The 27,157-nt window shown below is 43.7% G+C and overlaps 2 protein-coding genes across 9 annotated transcripts in view; one reads left to right on the top strand and one right to left on the bottom strand.

The window, feature by feature from the left end:
• NEURL1 (neuralized E3 ubiquitin protein ligase 1) overlaps positions 1-4,243 on the bottom strand; it is a 131,284-nt gene extending 127,041 nt beyond the window's left edge. The window contains exon 1 of the mRNA XM_081863425.1: positions 4,145-4,243. Coding sequence (XP_081719551.1) covers positions 4,145-4,235 — 91 coding nt within the window. The 5' untranslated portion in view covers positions 4,236-4,243. The remainder of the gene's footprint in view (positions 1-4,144) is intronic.
• Positions 4,224-26,514, top strand: CALHM3 (calcium homeostasis modulator 3). Of its 8 annotated transcripts, none has more exons than XR_014156953.1 (4): positions 4,231-4,317; positions 5,782-5,880; positions 8,580-8,677; positions 10,892-11,488. XR_014156953.1 is itself a non-coding variant. In XM_081863451.1 (4 exons), the coding sequence occupies exons 2-4, from the start codon at positions 20,793-20,795 to the stop codon at positions 25,169-25,171; spliced, it is 1,032 nt and encodes a 343-aa protein (XP_081719577.1). In that variant the 5' UTR covers positions 5,298-5,376; positions 20,668-20,792; the 3' UTR covers positions 25,172-26,514. The 8 variants fall into 8 exon arrangements, 3 of the variants coding, with proteins under 3 accessions (XP_081719577.1, XP_081719575.1, XP_081719576.1); XR_014156954.1 differs by lacking the exon at positions 4,231-4,317 and adding an exon at positions 4,500-4,583; XR_014156955.1 differs by lacking the exon at positions 4,231-4,317 and adding an exon at positions 5,298-5,376.
• The last annotated feature ends 643 nt before the right edge of the window (positions 26,515-27,157 follow it).

Genomic DNA, 27,157 nt, shown 5'->3' on the forward strand with positions numbered 1-27,157 from the left:
TATTGGAGTAAGCTGTCTGGTGGACCCGGGTGGCACTGTGGGTTAAACCACAGAGCCTAGGGCTTGCTGATCAGAAGGTCGGCGGTTCGAATCCCCATGACGGGGTGACCTCCCGTTGCTCAGTCCCTGCTCCTGCCAACCTAGCAGTTCGAAAGCACGTCAAAGTGCAAGTAGATAAATAGGGACCGCTCCGGCGGGAAGGTAAACGGCGTTTCCGTGTGCTGCTCTGGTTCACCAGAAGCGGCTTAGTCATGGTGGCCACATGACCTGGAAGCCGTACACCAGCTCCCTCGGCCAATAAAGCAAGATGAGCACCGCAACCCCAGAGTCGGTCACGACTGGACCTAATGGTCAGGGGTCCCTTTACCTTTACCTTTTGAGCTGTCTGGTCATCCGTATCAACCTGCCAAGTGATGAGTCTACTTTGACTACATGTGCAGATGTGTAGAAGAAGAATGACATGGTACATTAATATTCTGTATGGGCTCAGCCTTTCTATCAAGCATGTAGTGCAGCAAGGCAGACTATTACTGGATCCAATCCAACAGGACCCGGAAAAGGAAAGGCCATGTCAGACACACAAGTGGTCATTCACGCAAAACAGGTATTTACCAATTGGTAAGGGATGAGGGTGGCGTTGTGGGTTAAACCACAGAGCCTAGGAGTTGCCGATCAGAAGGTCAGCAATTTGAATCTCCGCGACGAGGTGAGCTCCCGTTGCTCGGTCCCAGCTCCTGCCCACCTAGCGGTTCGAAAGCATGTCAAAGTGCAAGTAGATAAATAGGGACCGCTCCGGCGGGAAGGTAAACAGCGTTTCCGTGCGCTGCTCTGTTTCGCCAGAAGCGGCTTACTCATGCTGGCCACATGACCCGGAAGCTGTACGCCGGCTCCCTCAGCCAATAAAGTGGGATGAGCGCCGCAACCCCAGAGTCGGTCACAACTGGACCTAATGGTCAGGAGTCCCTTTACCTTTACCTTTAAGCAAGTCTAATCCATAACTTTTTACACAGGTTGAGCAGCATCACATGACACAGTCTGGCCTATTCCTGTTAAGATGTTTCCTAGCAAACCCAGCTTACTTCCCTTTGGCTACAGCAGGTATGAACGTGTGGCCCTCCAGATGTTGTTGGACTGCAGCTCCCGTCAGTCCCAACCAGCAAGTGCAATTGTCAAGGATTATGTTAGTTGTAATCCAGTAACAAGTGGGAAGCTACAGGTTCCCCATCCCTGTGTTAACGTTTAGCAGAGGGGCTCAAGCAAATGCCCCTACTAACCTCCCTTAAGACCCAGATCTAGGAAGCGTAATATGCTTCTCCTGAGTAAAGCTGAAATAAACCCTAATTTACAAGAAGAATGTACAGCATAGGCATGCTATGGTTAGGATTCAAATAAGCAAATTGCTCTGAAACATCAGTTGTACTAACGATAAGCTGAAAATCACCCAGTCACCAAATGGCATTCATTATTATCAACATGCCACCAAAACTGGATGATCTTTAACGGTTTGGGCTACAACAAAATCATGGATCAGGCAGTGGCTGGCCCTCTCTCAAGTATTTCAGATACTCTGGAATAGGAATGAGCGAAAAAGACTCAACTGGGAAAGGTGGTGCTATGTTTTCATCTGGAAGGTTGAAAGGACTGTAGTGTCTCCATCTCTTGGCCACTACATACAGCTTTTATAAGCATGGAACTCTTTCAGCATTCACAGTGGTAAGCGCAAAAGAAAAGCCAATAACGGCTACCAAGTTATGGTGAGGTCATCTGCAGAGGAACAAGAGTATCTTCTTTTACGGATCGAAATAAATGAAATAATAAAAATATTGTCCAGTAGCACCTTAGAGACCAACTAAGAAGAAGTATCTAAAGAAGTGTGCATGCACGCGAAAGCGAAGGTGCTACTGGACATTTATTTATTTATTTATTTATTTATTTATTTATTTATTTCGACTACATCAGATCCACGTGGCTACCTTCTTTTAAAGATTAACAGGGATCCAGAGGCTGCCAAAACAATGAGTTCTTCTGCATCTCTCCCAATTGGAAAGACTGTTAGGGAAAGGGGTTAAAGTGAAATGAATCTTCAGTTAAAATATACGTCCCCAAAATGTAACAAAACAGTGTGACATTCATACTTTTTGTGCTGCTCTGCCTCCAAAGCATTTTACAGGAACCTGTCAAATCTAATCAAGCTTGTTTATTCTGCATGTAAATGTAGGACCTGAGGCAATCTTCTTTCAAAAATACAGGAAAAGCACATATTGTCCCTGGCAGTTACTTGGCAGGATGGGGTTTTTTAATGTGTGTGTGTGTGTGTTTGTTTGTTTTTAAGGACAAAAGGCAAAGCCTAGTTAACTCTCCATTTCAATAATTTCAATCATTATAGTATTTAGACTATGCAAGAACCATTTTGTTTGTTTTGTCAGCAGGAGTGACAGCATAGCAACCAAACCCAGTTAAAATGGGGTGGGGTGTGAAAACCAAAACCAAGCATGCCATATGAAACAAAGTGGAATCAGGTGATTTGATATCTTTAATATTTGATATCATGGCTTAAACTATCTGTAACAAATTATGAGGATGTGCTCACTCTGCCTACAAATCTTGAATTTTGTTTAAGTTTGTGCCAGTGAGAAATTTCCGGCTGACAGCCTTCTTCTTAAGATAAACCCTTCTTGGCAGTTTACAATTGAATACCAACTACTGTGGCATCGTCTGTGCTTTCACATTTGCGTTGATAGGGAATGATGGGACTCTCGGTAAGATTCAGCTGCCCCCTCCTTACACATCTAATTTTAAACACAGCAATTGTCTGCCCTGAATTTCTGTCTGACTCAGTCTGTGCTGTGGCTGTATGTCTTCTTGGCCATCATCTGCAGAATTGGGCAAAAAAACTATTGCTAACAATACTGAGGACATGAAATAGTGTTATCAGGTGATGAGAGGAAAATCACATTTCCATTTATAACAATTTATAAATGAAGTGTTTTCCAAAACAATCTGGAACCCACAGTCCTTGTATAGTGTTTCTCATTTGTCAAACTGAAAATGGCATGCAGGATGAAGCAACACACCTGAAAAAGATCTAAAAGAACACCACAATTGTGGCTATTGAAGCATCACTCTTCTTTCATTTTTAGCACTGAATATGACAATATTTTATACCGGCTCAAGAAAACAGATGGGAACAAGAACCTGTGGCTAAATTAAAAAACCCATTAACCAGGAATGCTTGGATTCGAGTCACGTTGGTCCCATTCCTAATATACTCTGGCTTAACTGGTTTGTGGGTTGGGCAGCTATAGCAGGCCAGATACAGGCAATTCAATCTTCATCCTCTTCTGACTTTGCAACAGAATCCGCTAATCTACATACAAACAACCCAGAATGATCATTTTTCAACATAAGGAAATATTATCATAGTAATCAGTTCTGAGCTACAGCTACCAATACCAGTGTACCACATATACACATAAAATATGTCATTTCCTAAAACTAGATCCTCCTACTTCAAAAGCTGACATTTATGGGGTAACCAAGACAACAGCAGCTAGAGCACACTCATTCAGAAGTAAAAAACTGGAAGCTACTTATATTGCCTGAGATCTCACACACTTCCCTCTCCTCCTCCTCCCTCCTCCTCTTCAAGCCCTTATTAATGTGTTATTTCTCCTATTCACAATTGCAACAAAAGGATGTTCAGATTTAAATCCATCTACCACCTTGATCCTTACCAATGATAGCCGTGAGACTTGCTTTCAAGTAAATATGTAGGCAGTCACAACCTCCCTCTTATTTCCTCAGAAGAATCAGAGGATCTCCCTTTTTGTCTTTGTCCTCCTGGGATGTATTATGGAAGTAATGCAACTAGTCCACATTGTACAAGAATCTCAGAGTCATCATGCGCTTAAAAATCACCAGAGTGAAAGAACAACCTTCTTCACCAGCAGGGGTGGGGTGTTCAGAGTAGATTTAGAACAATTACCAAAACAATGCCAAAGAAAAAAAACGACGCGTTCAGGTGAACGCCAAGGACACACCAGTGATGAGCAAAATGAGCTGTCCAAACTTTGCAGGAAGGAGCATCATCTTTCTTTCCACACTTCTAAACAACAAATTCAAGACACCGCTGTGCCTCTCTTACCTTTGAGATTGAGATGCTGGTGATGGACTCTATGGAACCGGCTTGGGTTGCCTCTCGGCAGCGCTGGGATGCTGGAGAAGCTGTTCCCCATGGCATCAGAAGGCAGCAGCCAACAGCTGGGAGATGACAGCAGCTGGAGGGATCTGTGGGTTTGTGCCGCCGGCCAGGGCGGGGTAAGGAAGGGGAGGGGAGCAGGGGCTAGGGGCTGGGCTCGCCCCTCCCTCTCGCTCTCCTAGACCTTCCTCTCCTTCCCTCTCGCAGTCACTTTGGCTCCAGAATCCCCCTTTGTCTCCTCTTCCTCAGAGATGCTGCCTTCACTTGGGCTCGATCTACATCGTGGGGTGGAGGGAAATGATTGGGGAGCGGCTGCCTCTTGCGCGAGCAGGATGGGAGATCTCTGCTGCTCTCTTCCCTCGGGGAGCTCAGGTTGATTCCCACGGTAATCCCTCCCCCTCCGCTCTTCCTCTCTCGGATTCCTCCTCGCGTCTCCCTTTGTGTCTCTTCTCTCCCCCCCCCCCCCGCGCGCTCTCGCCTCTCCTTTCCTACTCCTGCCAGGCTCGCTCCGTGGATTTTACCTTGCCTAGGCAACGTGAGAGGATGGGGATGGGTGTCATCCGGCTGCCCTTGCCCCTGTTCAGCCGCAGATGCTGAAGCAGCATGGCGCTTCGGGGGCCTTTTCTCCTTCGCCCCCCGCCCGCTCCCGCGGCTTCCCTATCTGGGGGGCTGCGGCAGACCCGTTCCCCATTTGGATCTGGTTGTTATGGTGACAGCTGCCTCCTCAGACTAGTGACTTAAGGGACCAGATGAGTCACGTGAGCAGCCAGATGTGCCTCCTCTGGCGCGGGAGGCGGGACAATGAGGCGTGGAGGGGCTCTCTCCCGCCTGTGGCTCTAGGGCCCGGCGAACACCGGGCCCAACAGGTAGCGTCCGGAAGGGTAGCGGGCGGAGGCACGTGGCTGGAGATCCCGGCAGCGTGTGCGGGGCAGAAGCTCCAGTTTCTCGCGCGCCCTTTGGAGTCCGAATCGTACGCGCGAGAAGCGGCGATCCGGCTTCGCACTCGAGGAGAACCGGAAGGTGGTTGCCCAGCGCGATGAGTTGGGCCTGGAGCGTGCAGAGTGTGTGTGTGTGTGTGTCTGTGTGTGTGTGTTGAGGTGCGGTAAGTTGGAGCTGCACGCGCGCCTTTCTGCAAGAGGAGGGACGAACAGGAAATGGTCGTGGGTGCACGTGCAGAGGTCAGTCGCTGAGTGAGCGCGTCGAATGCGCTCCAGAGGAAAGCGCGTGTGCGCATTCCCAGAAAGGGAACCCAGCGCTAGAAGCATGAAGTGCCTAGGGCCAGGCTCGCCAAGTGGATAAGTTAAGAGGGATAGCGTGCTTCTCCCCATTCATTTTTCTGTTAGCCCATTTGCTCCTCTAGGTTTCAGTTGGAGTATATTTGGGTCCTATATATTTATTTTTTTATTTCATGCTATGCATTTATAGATACCACTCATACACCATTAGATCTCCGGCAGTTTACAATGCACATACAAAAAATATAAAACAGGCAAGAATTTAAAGAGCAATACAAATCCAGGCAGCAAAAAACGGCACAGATTAAACACTTGCTCCTAAAACTAAGCCACTCCTTTGCTCTCCAGAGCTTGCTGCTAATGGAATCATCCCTACCTACCCAAAATGTCAGAAGTAATGGTGTGTGCTGTGGGCAACATATGAGCAACCATGCACTAAAAGAGCAGGTATGGATCACTAGCAGCCTCAAGAGATGTGTTGTCCAGGTCCTGCCAAAGGCATGTACTGTATATGAGGACTAAAACTCAAAAATTGCTTCTCAACGTTTGCACAGTAAAAAAAAAAAGGAGGTACAATGAGGGTGGGTAGGTAGGTACCTGGGTGCATCATCATATGTTTCTAAGTAAGGTGTCCATGTGGGAAATAAATCTTCAATAGTTTAGAATTGCCTTCTGCAACGGACATAGCTCCGAATCATTCCAAGTCACTGGGAGATTCCCATTGATTTGGGGAGGATCTTGGATTGCAACACAGATATGCCAGGGCACGAATGTTTCTGCATGGGCATAGGCGCCGACTCCATGGGGCTTGAGGGGGCCCGAGCCCCCTCAAAAATTCGTTTGGGGGGGCTCCGCCCCCCCAATAATCTCCGGCGCCCCTCCAGCAGAGCGCCATCGCCGCCCCTCCCCCAGCCCAAAATGCACAGGGAGGGGCGGGCTGCATGCCTCCTGCCCTCCCTCCCGAGCAAAAGCTCCACCCAATTTCCTTTGGAGCTGATTAATAGGCGCAGCACGCTCTCCCCTATTCGCTCACGAGGAGGCGGCGCCACTTTATTTGCATATTCATGAGCTTATTTATTATTCATGAGCTTTCCCGGGCCCCCCCAATATTTTTTATAAGTCCGCGTCCCTGTGCATGGGTGCAATTGTCCTTTCTTGAGTACTGTACTTAGTAATATAGCAAGCTACCTTACAACACGTCAGACCATGCTAGTTGAGTATTGCCAACTGACTGGTAGCAGTTCCCCAGGATTTCAGGCAAGTGTCTCTCACAGCCATACCTGGAGATGTCAGCAATTCAACCTAGGACCTTCTGCACGTGGAAACCAGGTGATCTTCTACTGAGCTACAGCCCTTCCCTCATGTGGGACATACAAAGTATGTAGAGTTTTTACCTGAAGGTAAAATGTCCAGAGTAGCCCACAGTACAACGTCTATTATCAGCTATAAAAGGCATGGGCCAGCAGCCAGAAACTAACTCCCAGGTAAGTAACAGAGATTGCAACCATACATATGTAATTGCACTGCATATATATTGCAAAAAGCATGTATTCCAGAAATTCTGGGAAGGCAAATCTCTATGCCTTTAACTCTCTAGCTCTTAGAACCAGAAGTCAGAAAAGATGAGAAAGCCATCTAATCAAAGCTGTCAAAAATTGCCTGTGAAAGCCAGACCACAGTCTGCAACAAGCAGAGAACAGGTGTGCTTGCTGTGCATGCAAATAATTACAGATGACGCAAGCTTGCTTGTGCCAAAGAAAAGCCCTTAGGACCTTTGGGAAACAGGGCCACAATAAGCATATGCCTGCCTGTAGATTTACATATTCATTCTTATGTGCAAACCTGGGAAAGCATTTGCCAATGCCCACAGGCAGTGTGAACCGCAAATATATCTTTTAAACCCATAGTGCACAACAAAACATTTTCCACAAACAAGGACCAGTGGGTTGTGTAGGTAGCCAAAACCAAATAACAGAATTAGGGTTTTATTTTTAAAATCTCAATAGTCTTTATATATTTCCTGCCATTTTCTACAGAAAATGTTTTCTGGAGACTTTGCTCTATGGATTCACCAGATGAAAAATTCAAACTGCCCTCTAGTCCAGAAAATATCTCCAATTAATCCAGAATGTAGCTGCCAGACTGATGACTGGGAGCGGCCGTTGGGACCATATAACACTGATCCTAAAATATCTACTTTGGCTCCTAGTACATTTTCAAGCACAGTTCAGAGTGCTGGTACCAACCCTTTTTTGTCCCAGAAACATTTTTATTCAGTCCTCAGGACTGAGAAGTTCTGGTTGAAGAAGAACATATCTTTATGGGGGGCAGGGGGATTTTGTTGAACATTGCTAATCCCCTTTTAAACTAGGCCATGAACCTTCTTATTACTGAGAATGACAGATCTTTGAGCTTGGGACAAAAGGGAAAAGTAACACTTGACACTGGATATATTCTAAGTATATCTTTAGCACTGTAAATCAAGACTACTACTGAAGAGATTTAGTTCAGTCTTTCCACACACACACACACACAGAGAGAGAGAGAGGTGTATCTTTATTTTATTTGGATATAGGATGAGCATGACAAGAAGCTTCTAAAAAGAGGCTTTGTCAAACTGTTATGTGTATGCGATGAAAGGGGGGTTTCTTTTTTAAAAGAACAGTGTTGTCCCCTGCTCCAGAGCTATGAAATCACCCTGCTCCAGAGCTATGAAATCACACCAGATTTCTTTAATCTTGTGATAGTTTAATCTTTCTTTATAAAGCGGTAGCAGAGAAAGAAGTCACTAAGGGAGGAAAGAAAACATGTGGAGATGGAAGAGACAACACTAGCCACCAACAACCATTTTGTAACAACATTTTGAAAGAAAACCAACTTAAGAAATCACATAGATTGAGGGGGGGCTACCTTGTGGCCCTCCAGATGTTGAATTGCAGCTCCCATCAGGCCCAGCTAGCAGAGCCATTGATGAGAGTTGTAGTCTGGTAACATCTGGAGGCCACAGGTTCGTCACCTTGATACAGACTTCTAGAGCAGTGATGGCCTCTGGGCAAGCATAGGTTTATGACTAAGGTTTCAAATTAAGCTCCACTGTCCTGCCTCACCCATACACACCTCTGCTATTTCCCCCTCTGCACCAACAGATTCATAGTACCGGCACATCTTTGGACTCCGCTAGTGCAAAAGACTTTAGTAGTGATGCTGTCTTAATCCAGAAGTCATAATGTAAGAATATAATTCTGTTTGTAATCTTAGCATTTGGTTCCTAATAAAAGATTTAAAAGATCTCTCTTCCAGTCTTGTTGAGCCCCCTTGGTCCTAAATTAGACAAGTAAGTGTGAAAGATGCTCTTAAACCAGCAGGGTCCTAAATTTTGTTTTAGGTCTATGCTTTTAAAGGCATCCTAACCAAAAACGGATATCTTGCAGACAACTCTTAGTGAGGCTGTTGGCTTCTTAAATCCACTGAAGGAAAGTAGCTCCCAGGTGATGAAAGGAATATAACTTGCTAACCACATTTTTGTTCTTTACCTTATGACTTTAAAATTCCTCCTTCAAACTTATGTCTCTTGGTGGACTTTCAGCCCCATTTGCAAAGCAGTCATTAGTCTGGAACACTGGGGAAGAGTTTTAGGGGAAAGCAACAGGTGGGAAAAGGTTGCTGCTCCTTGGGGGCAAATTGTCCCTTCTCAAGAACACTGCTGCAGAATAGCTACCATTGAACTAACATTACAAACAACTGCAATGTGTCTTTGCTGTAAGTTACTGGAACAACAGAAATGCTAGCTGGTTAGTCAAATCCTCTGCATTGTGACTTACAGGATATTTACATTTTACCTGAAGGTTTTTTGTTTTTAAAATCTACCGTATTTTTCGCTCTATAACACGCACCTGACCATAACACGCACATTGTTTTTAGAGGAGGAAAACAAGGGAAAAAACATTCTGAATGAAACAGTGGATGTATCATTTTTGTGCTTCATGCTGTGGCAACAGACATGTGATCTGATGGTGAATTTGGGGTGACCCAATGCAAAAATCCTGAGAATCCCTGTGCATCCATGGTTTGTAACCACGTTTTTGCACCATTGCAGCCCCAGACAACAGTGGGTGCGTGATTTTGGGGGGGCAGGCTGTAGCCATGGACATGCTATGTGCTCTGATGGTGAATTTGGGCTGACCCAATGCAAAGATCCTGAGGATCCATGTGGATCCATGCTTTTTAACCACATTTTTGCACCATTGCAGCCCCAGGCAACAGTGGGTGCGTGATTTGGGGGGGGGCAGGCTGTAGCCATGGACATGCTATGTGATCTTAAGGTAATTTGGGCTGACCCAATGCAAAGATCCTGAGGATCCATGTGGATCCATGCTTTTTAACCACATTTTAAGTGGGGAGGGAAGGAAAAACACAGAACGGACAAGGAGCATGAGAGGGGTGTGCAGAGAAGCAGCTGGCTAAGAATGCAGGAGAGGGGTATAACTGGGAGGGAGGAAAGGAAGGCAAAAGTTTTCTCTCACCTACCCACCCAAGCCAGCCAGCTCACACGCTCTCTCTCTCTCTCTCCCCCTCCTGCATGTTTTCCCCTCTGCTTGCCTGGAGGGGAGGGGCTTTCCCTGCTCTTTGTTCCGTTTGAGCAAACACAGCAAGGAAACAGAGGTGGGCGGGCAGTAAGACCCTGAGGCAGAATGCAGGAAAGCAGCCACTTCCTCTTTTCAGCTTTCCCTTCTAGGAGACACGCGATTTTTGCCTGCTTTTTTTTTGCCTCCCCTCACACCATTTGGCTCCAGGGACCACACATTCGCTCAATAACACACACAGACATTTCCCCTTCCTTTTTAGAAGAAAAAATCTGCGTGTTATAGAAGGCAAAATACGGTATGTGTTAAAACGCCTGCATCTTCTTCTGTTTAGAGGTTAATTTTCAAAGACATGTTCATGTAAGTGTTGTATCAGATATAAGCTGCTCCTTAACATGTGGTGGGGAGTACTGAAAGGGGGGAAATCATCCATTTTTGACATGGAGCTCACACACGTGCAGAGCTGTCTACAGTTCTGTGGAAACGGAGCTAGCATTCCTACTGGATCAGGGTGGACTTAGGAGCACAAGATGTGATGGCCAACAATGGGCCCATCCACACTTGCATTTGGCATGTGCTTTCTTAGTGTTCTGGATTAAGGTGGTTTGTCTAGGAAAAGGCTATCAATTAAACTCCAGAATCAGAGATGTGAGATCATGCCTCATGTCCTACTTTTGCATTTCCCATAGGCATTTGGTTGGCCACTGGAAGAGACATGATGTTAAACTAAATGGGCCTTTAGTCTGATCCAGTGAGGATCTTATTATGTTCTTATGTTATGTTAATTGTTACCACCTTGTGTATAAAAACAGAGCCAGATCTTATATTTCAGCTCTGCCAAAAAGAAGAAGAAGAAGAAGAAGAAGAAGAAGAAGAAGAAGAAGAAGAAGAAGAAGAACAGATAAACCCTCCACCCAAATAGAAGTCCACTCAGTCAGGAACTGCAGAACACGCACTAGGTTAGGAGAAGGACAACAACCACACATTACGAAGCTCTCCCCATTATGTTCTACCCTGGTGACAAGTGATGCAAACTAACAGTGCAGCTGGCCCTGAATCTCCTAGCTGCGATCTTCTCTTCCTGCACTGAATACAAATGGGATAGGTGTGAATAATGACAGAACTGGTACAGTTCTGGCCTAGTTACACCTGCAGGGTTTCACTTCAGATTTTGTTTTTGCCTTCTATGAACATTATGTACTTGGAAGCTTGTTGAATGATTCCTATGATGTGTTTGACCCATTGCCACACAGTTTCAAAGCAGCTATACTCTAGCTGTAGAAATTCATTATTAGTCAAGGGTCATGTTTCTTTACTTCCCTTTTCTATTTTCTCCCAGCTTTCCAAAGAGGAGAGACCGTAAAGATTAAAGTACAGTGGTACCTCGGGTTAAGTACTTAATTCGTTCTGGAGGTCCGTTCTTAACCTGAAACTGTACTTAACCTGAAGCACCACTTTAGCCAATGGGGCCTCCTGCTCCTAAAAATCACTGCAACCCCCCCTCCCCGCCCACATGACCTGGGTTGCAGTGCGTAAGAGAAACCTGGTGGGCAAGCAGCGGCAAGGACAGGCCCATCTGCTTCCTCCAACCAGGTCTCTGTCACACATGCCAGGTCAAATCCTCCATCCACAATCAGGTCGTGGATGGCAGTGGTTTTATTCATCATTGACCTGGCATTACACAGCAACACCTTCAGGTCATGTGGGTTTCCCCTGTTGATTCCAGTATCCATCCGGTCAAGGCCAGACCCGGAGGCAGGGATAGTCTTCAAACAACGACTAAACCTGCCTCCTCGGTAATGACATGGTCTGGTCTTAGCATAACTCCGCCTCTTGCCCATGATCACCGAGATCGGATGTCCCAGTGCTTCCCCCCCTGTGGAACTTGTCCCAGCCATCGTGTTGGCTGGGGCCCCACTCCCAGGCAGCCCTGATCCCGCCCCTTAAAAACAAAACACAAACTATACAAAAAAACAAAAAACAAAAACAGAACAATTATACTAAAATTAATCCCCAACCAAATATCCATTTATTTAATTTATATGCTTATTTAACTTATATGCATAATTCATCATGCGAAAGGCTGGGCTGGATGAATCCCTAGCCGGAATTAAGATTGCCGGAAGAAATATCAGCAACCTCAGATATGCAGATGACACAACCTTGATGGCAGAAAGTGAGGAGGAATTAAAGAACCTTTTAATGAGGGTGAAAGAGGAGAGCACAAAATATGGTCTGAAGCTCAACATCAAAAAAACGAAGATCATGGCCACTGGTCCCATCACCTCCTGGCAAATAGAAGGGGAAGAAATGGAGGCAGAGAGAGATTTTACTTTCTTGGGCTCCATGATCACTGCAGATGGTGACAGCAGCCACGAAATTAAAAGACGCCTGCTTCTTGGGAGAAGGGCAATGACAGGCCTAGATAGCATCTTGAGAAGTAGAGACATCACCTTGCCAACAAAGGTTCGTATAGTTAAAGCTATGGTTTTCCCAGTAGTGATGTATGGAAGTGAGAGCTGGACCATAAAGAAGGCTGATCGCCGAAGAATTGATGTTTTTGAATTATGGTGCTGGAGGAGACTCTTGAGAGTCCCATGGACTGCAAGAAGATCAAACCTATCCATTCTTAAGGAAATCAGCCCTGAGTGCTCACTGGAAGGACAGATCGTGAAGCTGAGGCTCCAGTACTTTGGCCACCTCATGAGAAGAGAAGACTCCCTGGAGAAAACTCTGATGTTGGGAAAGATGGAGGGCACAAGGAGAAGGGGGTGACAGAGGACGAGATGGTTGGATAGTGTTTTCGAGGTTACCAGCATGAGTTTGACCAAACTGCGGGAGGCAGTGGAAGACAGAGGTGCCTGGCGTTCTCTGGTCCATGGGGTCACGAAGAGTCAGACACGACTAAACGACTAAACAACAACAACAACAAATATCCATCCCACCCACCCACCCCCAACAAAGGAAAAAAGGAAAAAAGGAAATAAAAATTTAAAATGCCACTGGCTGCTTGAGGACATTTTAAAACACATTAACCACTTGGAACAGGGAAACAATGGCAGAACAACTTCCCACACTTCCCCAAAGATTTGTTCCAAATAAGGGCCTGGGCCACGTCCCCTGGGCCAATTGGAAAAGGCCTTGGAAGGGAGCAGGCCCTGCAGTCCTCACCCCAGCTGATGGTCCAAGGCCTCACCGCAGCAGGAGTCCCTTTATAGCTGGGAGTGTGAGGGCCTGGGCCGCGCCCCCTGGGCCAGTTGGAAAAGGCCCTGGAAGGGAGCAGGCCCTGCAGTCCTCACCACAGCCGATGTTCCCTACTACACAGTAGTTCAGAGCTTTCCAAACTGTTTACGTTGGTGGCACACTTTTTAGACATGCATCATTTTGCAACACAGTTTCACTAGCAAACCAGAGGTTCAACTAACCCCTTTTCAGCCTCAGGAGGAGCATGGGGAACGTTTGCACAACACACCTGCACACTGCAGTGACATACTAACGTCACGACACACAGTTTTGAAAGCTCTGCAGTAGCTGCTCATTGAACACAGGTATTCTTTTTGCAAACTGCTTTGAGGTATTGTTGCAATCAAGTGGTGTATCAATGTCAAAATAAAAATAAATCAATAGCCAGAACTAGTTTTATCATTCCTTTGTTAACTACCTTTCTCTTGGGGAAGGTGTTGCTCTCCCTCTGGATACACACACACTGAGTTTTGGCTTTTGCCGCTGTGGTCCTTGGTGATATGTTTAGGATTGCTCCAACCCTAGAGGCAAATCAGGCAAACCCCTGGGGTGCCAAGTTTCCCAGGAGTTGGGCTGCCTATGTAAATGCATTGGAGAGAGAACCACTGCCTGCACTTTTGGAAGAGATGCAAACAATCTGCTAAGCAATTCACCACTCAAGGGCTATTAACTGCATTGCAGGAATATGATCACGACCCTTCTGATCTCTACCCATTATCCAAGCCATAGACACAGTTGTCCAGAGAAAGAAATAAGAACCAGCAGAATTCTTGAAATTGAAAAATAGAAAAGTAATATCCTGGTCAACTATTGATTATTTAATCTGCTATTAATCAGCATAAAATAAGAAATGGCAGGGAAGAGGGTTCACCGAGGGCAAGTACAAAACTCAGGTCAGAGGTGGATGTGATTATACCACGGTGGGGCTAGGAGGGACCACATGAACTAATCACCTGCCTACAGCAGGAACAGGAAGATGGTGGGGGAGTATCTGCACGCAGATGTTTTCGCATGCAGAAATAATAAATTATTATAATGATTTTATTATTTATACCCTGCCCATCTGACTGAGTTGCCCCAGCCACTCTGGGTGGCTTCCAATGTATATAAAAACATAATAAAACATTGCACATTAAAAAGCTTCCCTATACAGGGCTGCCTTCAGAGTCCCAGGTTCAATTCCTGGCACTGCCAGTTAAAAGGATAATATAGCAGGGAATGTGAAAGACCTGCCTATGACCATGCAAAGCCAGAGCTCAAAAAAAAAGTGCTAATGGACACATAGCTTCCCATGATCCTATTAGACCAATAAAGTCATGGAATGCACAATTGGAAAACAGGAGTGTGTAAGGTGCACCTCAGAAAGAGCTTTCATTTAGTCACGCCATGTGCCACCGTGGAAAGGGAAGTGAAGGTCCCCTAGGCCTGGGAAATTCTTAGTGGCAAATATTGTGATCAGTTAGTTCCTAAACAAGTTATGGTGGAGCAACCTGTTTTCCTAAGCAATGATACTTGGCAAATTAATGTGCTGTATGTACACCACATTCTTGCTCTATTCCCCTTTGATCAAGCGGTAAGCATTCCTTGTGGAGGCAGATTGTTCCCTTATCTGTTAGCTATTTGTTGAGATAAATGGCTAAGGTGGGCTTTAAGTGTTAATATTTTTCATTATCTGGGACCTTGGCCATAAATATATGCCCAGCAGCAACAGCACACAGAAGAGCATGCTTTTGCTGAGTTAAAAGTAATATCCTGTGCAAGGCTGGCTGGGCATGTATACATATCATATGAGTGTTTTGTATATCCACACAGAAGGCCCCATCTTGCTGAATCATTCTGAAATTGTTCTGTCTTGCTCCAACCTTTCATCATACCTGCCTACCCAATATCTGTTTCATGTACATTTGTCCAGTGACAGTGGCTTGTTAACTGGTACACTGCTGACCTAACTCTGTTGTACTGCTCCTTCATATTGAGCAAACCCATGACATTTGCAGAAGGGGACAAGGGACATTGTGCTGGCACATAAGCCGTTGTGCTCCATCATAACTACCTCTTCTCTGGCAATGCAACTCTGTTGTACCTTAAATGATTGACACTTGGTGATGGAACTTAACATTTTTTACCAGACCTAAGCAAATTTAGAAGTCTCTCAGTGTACTTGATAGCACTAATGCCACATTATCAGCAAACACTGTCCTTCAACAATTTAAAGAAGAAGGCTTGTTCAGGCAGATTTTCTCTGTGGTTGACTGCACAGGAAAATAAGTTAACAGTTCTGACATTCTTGCTGGAAGCCACAAAAGTGCAGATAGAGGGTTAACTGGCTTCATGCTGCATGCAGTCAATGTAGCTTAAGGGCCTAGAAGAGTTCAGAAGCTATGTGAGGCTGCAAACTGCAATGCACTAAGAGCAAGATAAAGCACACGTGTACTGCAATCTGCACACAACAGCATGGGATATCTACAGTGCAGTCAAACCAACAATGCATGTTTTCTAGACAGGCACACGATAGGAGCTGAAGCTCACAAAGTTTTTCTTTAAATTTGCTAGAGAGAACTCTGAGAGCCACTCACCCTGTGCCCTGACAGGGGGAGGGCATAGCCATATATATTCTCCTTACCTGCATGGGCACATCCTCTCATCCTCTCCCTTTTCATCTCATCACCAAGCCAGAAATGTGAGGACAATTGGCATGTCTGAGCTCCATTGCTCAGACACCATCTTAAGCTAGACTTAAGCATGTCTTTGTAACTGAATTACCATTTTAAGCCTGCCTAAACAAAGCTGCTGTATCTGTTACTCTTCAACAAATATTCTGAGTGAGTAAATGTTACTTTTACCTTTCACCAGACTGCTTGTGTGATTGTTGTTTTAAGGGGGAGAAAAGGGGGAAATACCAGGAGAATGCAACTTCCCTTTTAAGCTGCAAAGGGATGCACTTTACTGAACTCACAAACATGAGAAAAGAAGGATAGTAATTAATAAATATATCCTCTCCTAGCATCTATACATATTCCTACAATCACATACTGCAGGTCTGGAGACCTTGTCAATACAGCGTGAGGCATGGTGGATTGGACATCTCAGTTGTACAGTACATGTTTTGCATGCATAAAAGTCCCAGGTTAGATCCCAGGTGTCTCCACATATGGCTGGGAAAGATTTCTGTCCCAGAGGGGGAGTGGAAGGGGTATGTAAGGAAGCACAGGCCCAGGACTTTTTTATGTGCAGGAGTACCACAAGGACATAATCTGCAGGAGTGGCACATATGACTTTTCAATATTCAGAAATTCCAAGCTTCAAGATAGGTAATCTTGAAAAAGGCTGAACTATTAGTGCTAGAACTGGAACATTGTGAAATGTTCCTCTTTTTTTTCATGGATGCTGCAAACATTTCAAATTTCAGCCTGTTTGTCTTGGAGCTGTTTTTACCAATTAAAATAAAATTGTAGACTATCCCTTAATAGAATAGCAAAGGTTCTTGGCCAGTGAATGTTAGTGAGTGAACTGCTGTAATGTCACAGAATGTTCATTTTCACAGCGGTATGTGAGGAAAGGATTTGAGGTAGAGTTTGAAACTCAGATCTATATTCACATGTAGATCTGAGGCACTTACAGAGCTGCAGGTTATTTTCTGCTGCTACTGTACAGTATCTCTCTTTAGAACCCATAGCTTGCTTGTTTGTTATAAAACATTATTGCATCAAGTTATAATGGTTTGGCTGTATGAGGATCCATTTTCTTAGCCTTCTCCTTTGATATGTTTTCCTGTAGATTCGTATGAGATACACAAGCCTAACTCCACTTTTATACTATCAATTTGTCAGCATTATTATGTTGAGTCTTAGAAAACTAGTCCTAGGGGAATGTTTGCTGCCAGCATGGTCTTTTGGATCAATAATGTTTGATTGTGACCTTTACATTAGCAATGTTGTCATCCATCAAACCAGGCAGTATCTTCACATAAGAATTAGTAAACACCCAGGCGTTAATTCAGTCCACATATGAAAAAGATCATCCATACCCATTGCAGAATTTATATTTGAAGCTATACCACCTAGAGAATCCAGTACATATCAGTAAAAGGAATAAAATGCGTTGTGTCCATTGTTGTGATGTTTATGGCACAGCTTCATTTTTAATCTTTTTACTTTCCAACCTGCCCCCACATCCTCAAGCCATGTACAATTAATACTTCCTATTTACAGGTAGGTAGCTGTGTTGGTCTGCCGTAGTCAAAACAAAATTAAAAAAAATCCTTCCAGTAGCACCTTAGAGGCCAACTAAGTTTGTTATTGGTATGAGCTTTCGTGTGTATGCACACTTCTTCAGATACACTTCAGATACATCTTCAGATGTTCAGGGTATCTGAAGAAGTGTGCATGCACACGAAAGTTCATACCAATAACAAACTTAGTTGGTCTCTAAGGTGCTACTGGAAGGATTTTTTTTTATTTTGTTAATACTTCCTATGCCATGCAGGAGCCTTTCCCCAAACAGTTGCTCACTCGGCTTTCCTTTTTCAGCTCAGATTCTATAATAGAATAAATGGGTAAATTTCCACACAAACAAACCACTAGCACTGGCACTGAGAGTTTTGCCACTTTGATCCCTCCTCCCCCCAAATAGCTGGTTTGAGGGGCTTACATTGGCTCCCACCAGCAGGCATACAGCTGGTTGCAGCTGCTGCCTGCCTGTGATTTTAGCAGATGTAGCACAGCACTCCACAGAGCAGAATGGGACCGAAGGACACCTCCGCCACATCCAAGCCCCCTCCAGTGCAGGCAGATTGGGGGTTTGGATTGCTCTGCCCAATGGTTCTTGTAAGGATTACTCAGTTAATATATGCAAAGCACCTCTAATGCTCAAAAATGCTACATAAATACTCAATATTTTTATCTCATCCTCACAGCCACACAGCTCTTCAGCAAGTGTCACAAAGCCTTCCTGAGTGAGACAGCAAAGCAACTGCCTGTAACTAAAAATAATGCCAAGATTAATCAAACAATAAAACTCTGCTGGATTCTAGAGAGACATGATCTGATTTATTTACACTGAAAAGTGCTTCATGCCTACAATTTTGCTAAGCAAAAACAGGTGTGACATTTTATTCCCCCCTCCACTCCTCCTCATCAATAAATTGTGCATGTCCTGGTTATGGAGATTAACTTTACAGGCAAATGTCAGTCTTAATTCTGGTTTGACAGCCTGGGTGCATTGCAAGACAAGCAAACTGTAATCTTGCGATGCAAACACTAAACTAAACCATGTAGAGGCAGGGACAGGCTACAGTCGCAAGTTCTCAGTAGTGTCTTATTTGAATAATCTATCTGACAGCTCTGCTCTTCCCTCAGAATTCCCATTTAGTAAAAATATTTTCAGATGTCACATATTCCAGAACCAGATAATGTTGCCATATATGCTTTCCTATGACACAGCCTTTGCCAGACTGTTGTCCTCTACACATTTTTGTGCACAATTTCCCCTAATATTTATGCATTATATATGCTGTTTTTGCTAATATATACATTTTTGCGGAGACTTTCCTGGAATATATGCATTTTTGTATGCACTGTTTGACTGGATAATTGCATCACAAAAATTGGAGATAAAATTGAAATGGTTAGCCCTGTTTTGGTTCAATTTTTTGAGAAGTGTGAATTAGGTGGTTTCTTATCGAGATACAAGCAAAACTGAATTTCTCCCCCATCCGTATCAAGTATTCCCCTAGAATTGGCAAGACCTGCTTAATGTCTGTTTTAATACTGAAAGCTAAACACCGCCTCCTTGTGGCACAACCTCATGCACATACAATAGCAATTATAACTACTGACTGAGACAATCCTGGATTAACTCATCTTTCAAATTCTGCTTGTTTTAGTCTACTACATTCAAAATGAAAGCTCAGGCTGAAACACGATCTGGAACTCAGAAGGGGAGGAGAAACTTTGGGAACCATTTCCTAAGGAAATATATGTATACAAGTACCAAAATCCAGTGGTAATGCGTGGGGAGGGATCCTGCAATGGTAGCTGAAGAGGAGTTGGGTCTGCCTCCTAACATGCTGCTACCCCCAGAGTTATCTATAGGCCTCTGCTGAGATATATGTTTCCAGGTTGCTTCATAAAACAGAAGTAACCCTTACCTATGAAAAAGCTATGCCACACTCTGCACCACACAACTTCATTCGGCTTGGCTACAGAACAGGATATAATCATATGTGGTAGCATTGCTAAGAAGCCCTGATTCTCACACTGTGAATATACTACCTAGGACGAACTAGCTCCATATCACCTGCACGGACTGGCAAAAGTTATCCTGGGTTTCAGATTGGGAACATTCTGTCCTACCTGGAGACGCCAGGGATTGAATCTGGGACCTTCTGTGTGGGAGGCAGATGCTCAGCTACTGAATTGAGTTCCTTCCCTAATATCTCACATAGCTAATACAGTGGTACCTCGGGTTACATACGCTTCAGGTTACAGACTCCGCTAACCCAGAAATATTACCTCGGGTTAAGAACTTTGCTTCAGGATGAGAACAGAAATCGCATAGCGGCGGCGTAGCAGCAGCAGGAGGACCCATTAGCTAAAGTGGTGTTTCAGGTTAAGAACAGTTTCAGGTTAAGAACAGACCTCCAGAACGAATTAAGTACTTAACCCGAGGTACCACTGTATATCAAGCAACCACACCAGGCAGATTATGAAACTTTGTTTCAGATAGGAAAGTTTACAAAGATATGGGACCATATACTGTATAAAGCAATTCTAAGGGAGAGCAGGAAATAAATCTCGCATTCTGTGCCGCCCGTATTCTCTTTCATGCAGTTTAAGATCTGCAGATGAATCAAAGCCAACTCTGCTGAAAAACAACTTACAGGGAGGAGACTTGTAAGCAAACTATCTCATTTGACTGACCTGGTTTCTCACAAACACCAGTGATGATTCATTACTGGACAACAGAAGGAAACCATACATGGGAAGAGGCAAAGGGAGGAGAATAAAAATCAGCTTTTGATTATTTGGAAGCTACTTTCATTCTCCGTGGTGCACCAGTTACTATCTTCACACTGGAGAGTAAATACTGCATCATACCTCCAGGCTATGACTGTTTCACATACAAAAGAGTTTTGTGATTTGATTTCTCTAATGGAGGAACTATAATACCAGGAAGACTCTATTCATTCTCTTACTATAAAAGCAAGATAACTAAGCCCTAGGTTTCATCCTGATCCAACAACACATGGATAAGGAACGCAGCTGGAACAATTATGCCAACGAGGTCTGAATAAGGAGGCTCCTAGGTAGGAAGCCAAGAATGGCGCAACAAAGGCAATGATGTTAATGTGAGCTACTTTATTGTTTGCTTTGCTTGCTTATTGTCATCCTGTCTTTGAACTAAACAGGCCTTACAGAGCTCACCTAATCACCCTGCCAGAGAAGGCTGCCAAGAGAAGACCAGCCAGTGCTTCATCTCTGAGACGAACCCAAGCGCTCTACAGGAGGAAAGGCGCTCGGTCACCACAGCACTATGGATCGATTCCGGATGATCTTCCAGTACTTCCAGTCCAATTCAGAGTCCGTGACTAATGGGATATGTGCACTGCTGGCATTGGCAAGTGTAAAGATGTACAGCTCCTTTGACTTCCACTGCCCTTGCCTTGCTAAATACAACATGGTGTATGGCTTAGGAATTATGTTTATCCCACCAGTGGCACTTTTCCTCTGTGGTCTCATTGTCAACAGACAGTTTGTGGTGATGCTTGAGGAGTGGAAAAGACCTACTGGGGACAGGAAGAAGAATCTAGCCATTATCAGGTGGGGGATTTCAGTACTGGTGCTAATTACTTTCCGCAATGAAGTTTACTTATTTGTTGCACCCTTCTCTCCCAAGGTTGCTGGTGGAATCTAAACTTCCTCCAAATTATTACTTAGAATTTGTATTGTATTGTTTTAATTCTTAACAGTACTTAGGAGGCTTTATGTAGCATGATATCACCATAACCACTGAAATGGATTACAGTTCTTATGTACAGTTATTATAACACTCTGAAGCTAAGAAATAGTGGCATGCCCAAGGGTACACAATAAGGCCACATTTGAATACAGGCTTCCAGATACAGATATCACCTAGAGTCAAACTAAACAGGACAATGGAAGAAGGTTCACCAGCATTCTTTTAGAAAATTTAGATTAGAGGGGGCGGGGTTGGATTAGAACTGTGATGCTGGAAGCGCAGTTTTAACCATTTCCTTTTTTTTTTTTTTTTTTTTTAATAATAATTTTTATTGATTTTACAACATAAACAAAAAACAAACAAACATAATGCGACTTCCCCAAACCTCCCCTTCACTGCATCCAAATTTCAAAATTTTTAGCAATTCTTCATCCCATTTTTATATTTAATTCTCTTTAAAAAGAGTTTCTGCTTTATAAATTTCGATTTATAGCTGTAATTCTTAGTGTCCAATCCCCTGACATCTTAACATTCCGAAATTTTACAACAATTTTTAAGATAGATTTTAAATTTTTTCCAGTCCTCCTCCACTGTCTCTTTCCTCTGGTCACGGATTCTGCCGGTCATCTCTGCCAGTCCCATAAATTCAGTCACCTTGGTCTGCCATTCTTCCAGAGTAGGTAATTCTTTAGTCTTCCAATACTTCGCCAAAAGGATTCTTGCTGCTGTTGTTGCGTACATAAAAAAGGTCCTATCTTTCTTTGGTACCAATTGGCCGACCATGCCCAGGAGAAAAGCCTCCGGTTTCTTTACAAATGTCCACTTAAGGATTTTCTTAATTTCATTATAGATCATTTCCCAGTAGGCCTTAATCTTTGGGCAGGTCCACCAAAGGTGATAAAAGGTTCCTTCACATTCATTACACTTCCAGCAATTGTTATTGGGCAAATGATATATCTTTGCAAGCTTGACTGGGGTCATGTACCACCTATAGATCATTTTCATTATGTTCTCTTTCAGGGCACTACATGCCGTAAATTTAATACCTGTGGTCCATAACTGCTCCCAGTCAGCAAACATAATATCATGACCAATATCTTGTGCCCACTTAATCATGGCTGATTTAACCGTTTCATCTTGTGTGTTCCATTTTAGCAGCAGATTATACATTCTAGACAAATTCTTAGTATTGGGTTCTAGCAATTCAGTTTTAACCATTTCCACCTGCATTGTATTTCCCATGTGAAAAACCCCGCTCCCCAAGCTGCTATTTGTTCTGTAGCACAAAACATACTTCCTTATTTTTTTACATTTTAAGATTTGCATGAATTATAAATATTGATGATTAATAAATATTGCTTGACTTCATTTCATTTAAATTCTTAAGAATTTGGATTGGGGTTGATGACAAGTTTATAAGCTCAATTAGGGGTCAATGAACTTAGAAGTTTGGGAAACCCTTTGGAAATCACTGGAGTATGCTACTGTCCCTTCCTTTCTTATTGCCGGTGCTGAGCAAGTTCCAGCCTTTAGAAATCTCAGTTTAGTTTTTTGCTTCTCTATCCAATAACCAGGTACATGTGTTCCTCCGTTCTGCAACGGGCCATGATTGCACCTGTTGTTTGGATCCTAGTCACCCTGCTCGATGGAAAATGCTTTGTCTGTGCTTTCAGCAGTTCTGTTGACCCTGATAAGTTTCCAGGTTTCGTCACCAACATCACACCTTATAATGAGGTACAGCGCTTGCTGTCCAAGGTCCCATGCAAGGATGATGAACTCATAAGGAACAATACTTCCCGCAAGGCTGTATCCAGGTACCTCAAATGCTGGTCACAGGTAAGTAACAGACATCTATAGGATCTTGCTCTGTAGGAGTTCCTTATAGGAACATTAACCTGCTCTTGAAACATATATAGGTAGAATCTGTTTCTCAAGCTCATCTTCAGAATATTCTCCTGGATAATCACTGAATAAATGCAAGAAGCATAATTTTTTAATTGATTTTTGCTGTCAATGGAAGGAAAGAGCAACAGATGATTCATAGAATACACATGGACCCTACAGCATGTGCAGATTAACTAACAATTCTTAAGGTATTGAGCCGCTATATGAACTATGCACAGTGGTACCTCGGGTTACATATGCTTCAGGTTACAGACTCCGCTAACCCAGAAATAGTGCTTCAGGTTAAGAACTTTGCTTCAGGATGAGAACAGAAATTGTGCTCTGGCAGCGCGGCAGCAGCAGGAGGCCCCATTAGCTAAAGTGGTGCTTCAGGTTAAGAACAGTTTCAGGTTAAGTACGGACCTCTGGGACGAATTAAGTACTTAACCTGAGGTACCACTGTAGTGTCTCAGACACAAACTTTTGGACAAGTCACCTTCTCTTAAACTATCCTACCAAACAGAGCTATGGTGGGAATAAACAAGATAAGGATTGCAAACTAATTTGCTAACTACAGATTCTTTTGAAATGCTAATGCTAATGCTAATAATAATAATAATAATAATAATAATAATAATTCATTCATATTCCACCCATCTGGCTGCGTTTCCCCAGCCACTTTGAGCGGCTTCCAGCAAAATATGATGAAGATTCCCAGACCTCTTTAATTTTTCCATTCAGCATATTCCATTCATTATGCCTCCAAGTCTCTTGTCTTCTCCTGTTTCTGCTTCCATGTATTTTGCCCCTCTGGTCCTATGTGCAAAACAAGCTCCACGGTCCTGCACCCCGTGTGTTATGATAACCTCATACCATGTCAAATTTCAACCAAGATGGGCTACAATTAAAATCCAACCAATAGTAACAGGAACATGTTGGGTTAGGGTGGGGTGAGGAGGCAAACTCTCCAAGCCCCTGGCAGTTGATGACACAGTCCAGGTTTCAGGCTCTGCTCTGCTCTGCAGAAGGAAAAGTGAGTCACAGATAGACTCATGGGTTGACTGATTACAGATGCCAACTAATGAAGCAGTCCTTCTGTTGATTTCAGTACCCATTCCTTCAGTTTTTGCCATTTCATCCATCTGCCATTTTATCTGTCTTAACATACACTATAAGAATGGGTAGGCAATGTAGTGCCTTTCAGATATTGTTTGGCTCCAACTCCCATCAGCCCCAGCCTGCATGTCCAGTGGTTAGGGATTATGGGAATTGTAGCTCAAGGACATCTGAAGGGCACCACGTTGGTTATCCTTGCTATAAGGCTTTCAGTCAAGGACAATGTTCCTTTTGTTTTCCTAGCACTAAATAAGTGTAGACATTAATTAGCAGATCAACATTTATTACCATTTTATTTACTTAACAGAAGTCGGGAGCTCCTCCCACAGCAGGGTGTTGAACTAGAAGATCTGAGAAGTCCCTTTTATTATGGGACATTCAAGCAATAGAACACGGATGTCCTTTTTTTTGTTTCCCTGTGGCTGGCCTTGATTGCTTTAACATTTGTACGTACTTCCTTTGCCTTCTAGGCTTTTGGATGGAGCATACTGCTGACCCTTATAGTGATCGCCTTCCTTGCCCGCTCTCTCAGGCCCTGCTTCAACCAGGCTACCTTCTTGCAGACTCGCTACTGGAGCAACTACATTGATATTGAGCAAAAGATTTTTGATGAAACTTGTTGTGAGCATACCCGGGACTTTGCGCACAAGTGCATCCTCCACTTCTTTGAGAGCATGCAGAAAGAAATTAAACGAAGGCGGTTCCATGCCCACCCAGGAAAAGAGGAGGGGAAGGAAGGGGAGAAGGATCACTTGCAAGGAATCAGCAGCCAAGAGCAAGTGAACAAGCTTCTTCAATCATGGTACTACAGCAAACCTCCGCTGGATTTGAGTGGAGCTACACAGAGGCAACCCCTGGGCACAGAGGGAATATCTATGCCTTGGACAGGCAGTATGATTAACAGGTGGCATCCCCAGCCCGGGACCACAATCACAAGGCAAACAGACGTTTAAAAGGAAATGGAAACTGAGAGCATCAGTAGCTAGGGGAAAACACATACACACACATCCCAGCAAAAAATGGGCTGCTCTTGCATCTTTAACAACAGCATAGTATGCAGGAATCACATACCCTCCAACACATCAAGATGAAAAACCGGGACACCATCTTCCAGGTTCACACTCCCACATGAGTAGCATGACCCATGTAAGATTGCAGCCCTGGAAAAAGCGCTTATTTTGGGCATGGTGCCCCAAAACACACTTTTGGGGGTGCAAGATCACAGCACCAAAGAAAGTGCTTTTGGGGGCTCAAGATCATGGTTGCCCCAAATGGCCACCATGATCTCCCGGAGGGCGTGGGGAATGGGATGTCCCAGTTTTTCCAGAACAGTTGAGGGGTATGGAATCAGCAGCAGAAACTTTAACGGCATGGAGTGAAGCATTATCACATGCTAATGTCTGTACAATGATTTCAGTTCAGATTTATTTCCGTATGAGCCATAGGCCATAACAAAAATGCAAAAGGATCTGTAACTCTGTGGTTACAGCATATGCTTTTCATGCAGAAGGTCTCTGACTCAATCCCTGGCATCTCTAGGTAGGGCTGGGAAAGACCCCAGTTTGAAGCTCTGGAGACCTGCTGCCAATTCATAGCTAGGTGGATCTCTAGTCCTGGTACTTAAACATGTGTTCAATATATTGTACATAAAATGGTTAACAACATAGCCCACACCTTACAGATTATTACAGCAGGCAAAAGGTAGGTCCAAAGTTGGCAACTCTATCCAGCAAGGAGACAGTAATGGGCGTACTAAATTATCAAAAGGCAAGAGCTTATCACTAATGAATAATGCACTATATGAAATTATAGCCCAACTGTATTGGCTGCCAATTAGTTTCTGGGCCCAACTGAAAGTGCTGGGTTTGACCTATAAAGACTTCAATGGCTCAGGACCTCAATACCTCAAGGACCACCTCTCCCCATATAAACTAACCTGGACTCTGTGACCATCACCTGAGGCCCTTTCTCGTGCGCCTCTGCCACAAGTGGTCTGTAGGGTGGCAACACAGGAACGGGCCTTTTCTGCAGTGGCTCCCCATTTGTAGAATGCTCTCCCCAGGAAGGTTTGTCTGGTACCTTCATAATATGCCAGGCGAAAATGTTCCTCTTCAACCAGACCTTTGGCTTATTAACAGTCTATGTCCTTTTAAATGTGTTTGTGGGAAGGGGTGTTATTGGTTTGCTTTGTTTTCTATCTTGTTTTTATTGTGTACTTTATGGTTTTATTCTGTATTTTTATGGTGTGAAGTGCCCTGAGATCTTCGGATGAAGGGTGGTATACAAAATAAAATAAAAAAATAAAAATAAGAATCATTTCCCCAACCTCCTATTGAAATATGTTGGACAGCTATACTTGAATCTCCCTTCTAGAATTAAATTATTAATTCATTTTCAGGCTACAAGAAAAGATGAGAGAGCCAGGCATGTAATTACAGCAGAAACCTGGGCTTCTAAATAGAAGCCTCTGTGAGTATTTATGTTTGGTCTCCTTCACATATTAGAGACCTGCACTAATTTAATTTTAAGCAGACACACTCAAGAGATTAAATATCTGACCTTCCATATTTGCCATGTGTTTTAATCAAATTGACTATTTGCCTTAGCAAGCTGCTGAGGAATGAACTGGGTGGATATCTACTTTGCATACTGATTTTCATGGAAGGGTATTTTTAAAGCATTTTAGACGCAGCAGGAATATACAAATGCGAAGGAAGGAAAAGACAGTGTGATTACTAAGTAAGCTATGTGCCTGGACATCAATTTCTGACAATGACGCTGCTATCATTGGAAGCATCGCGTTTTCATGCCTTTGGTTATATTATTTGTTTGTCTTGTATAACAAGCTGATGAAGCTACTATGTGTGCAGTGATGAAAGCAGCCCATTATGTTTTGCATTACCTCCTTTAGTGTTATTCTGGTACTCTAACCTCAGTGA

Source organism: Podarcis erhardii (assembly GCF_964252035.2).
Source record: "Podarcis erhardii genome assembly, chromosome: 5".
NCBI lineage: Eukaryota > Metazoa > Chordata > Lepidosauria > Squamata > Lacertidae > Podarcis > Podarcis erhardii.

Bases quoted from the DNA above. Each gene is read 5' to 3' on its own strand.
- CALHM3 (XM_081863451.1), top strand. From the start codon at position 20,793: ATGGATCGATTCCGGATGATCTTCCAGTACTTCCAGTCCAATTCAGAG. The intron at 21,080-22,792 runs GTGGGGGATTTC...TCCAATAACCAG, and splicing joins AAGAATCTAGCCATTATCAG to GTACATGTGTTCCTCCGTTC. The intron at 23,055-24,688 runs GTAAGTAACAGA...TTTGCCTTCTAG, and splicing joins ACCTCAAATGCTGGTCACAG to GCTTTTGGATGGAGCATACT.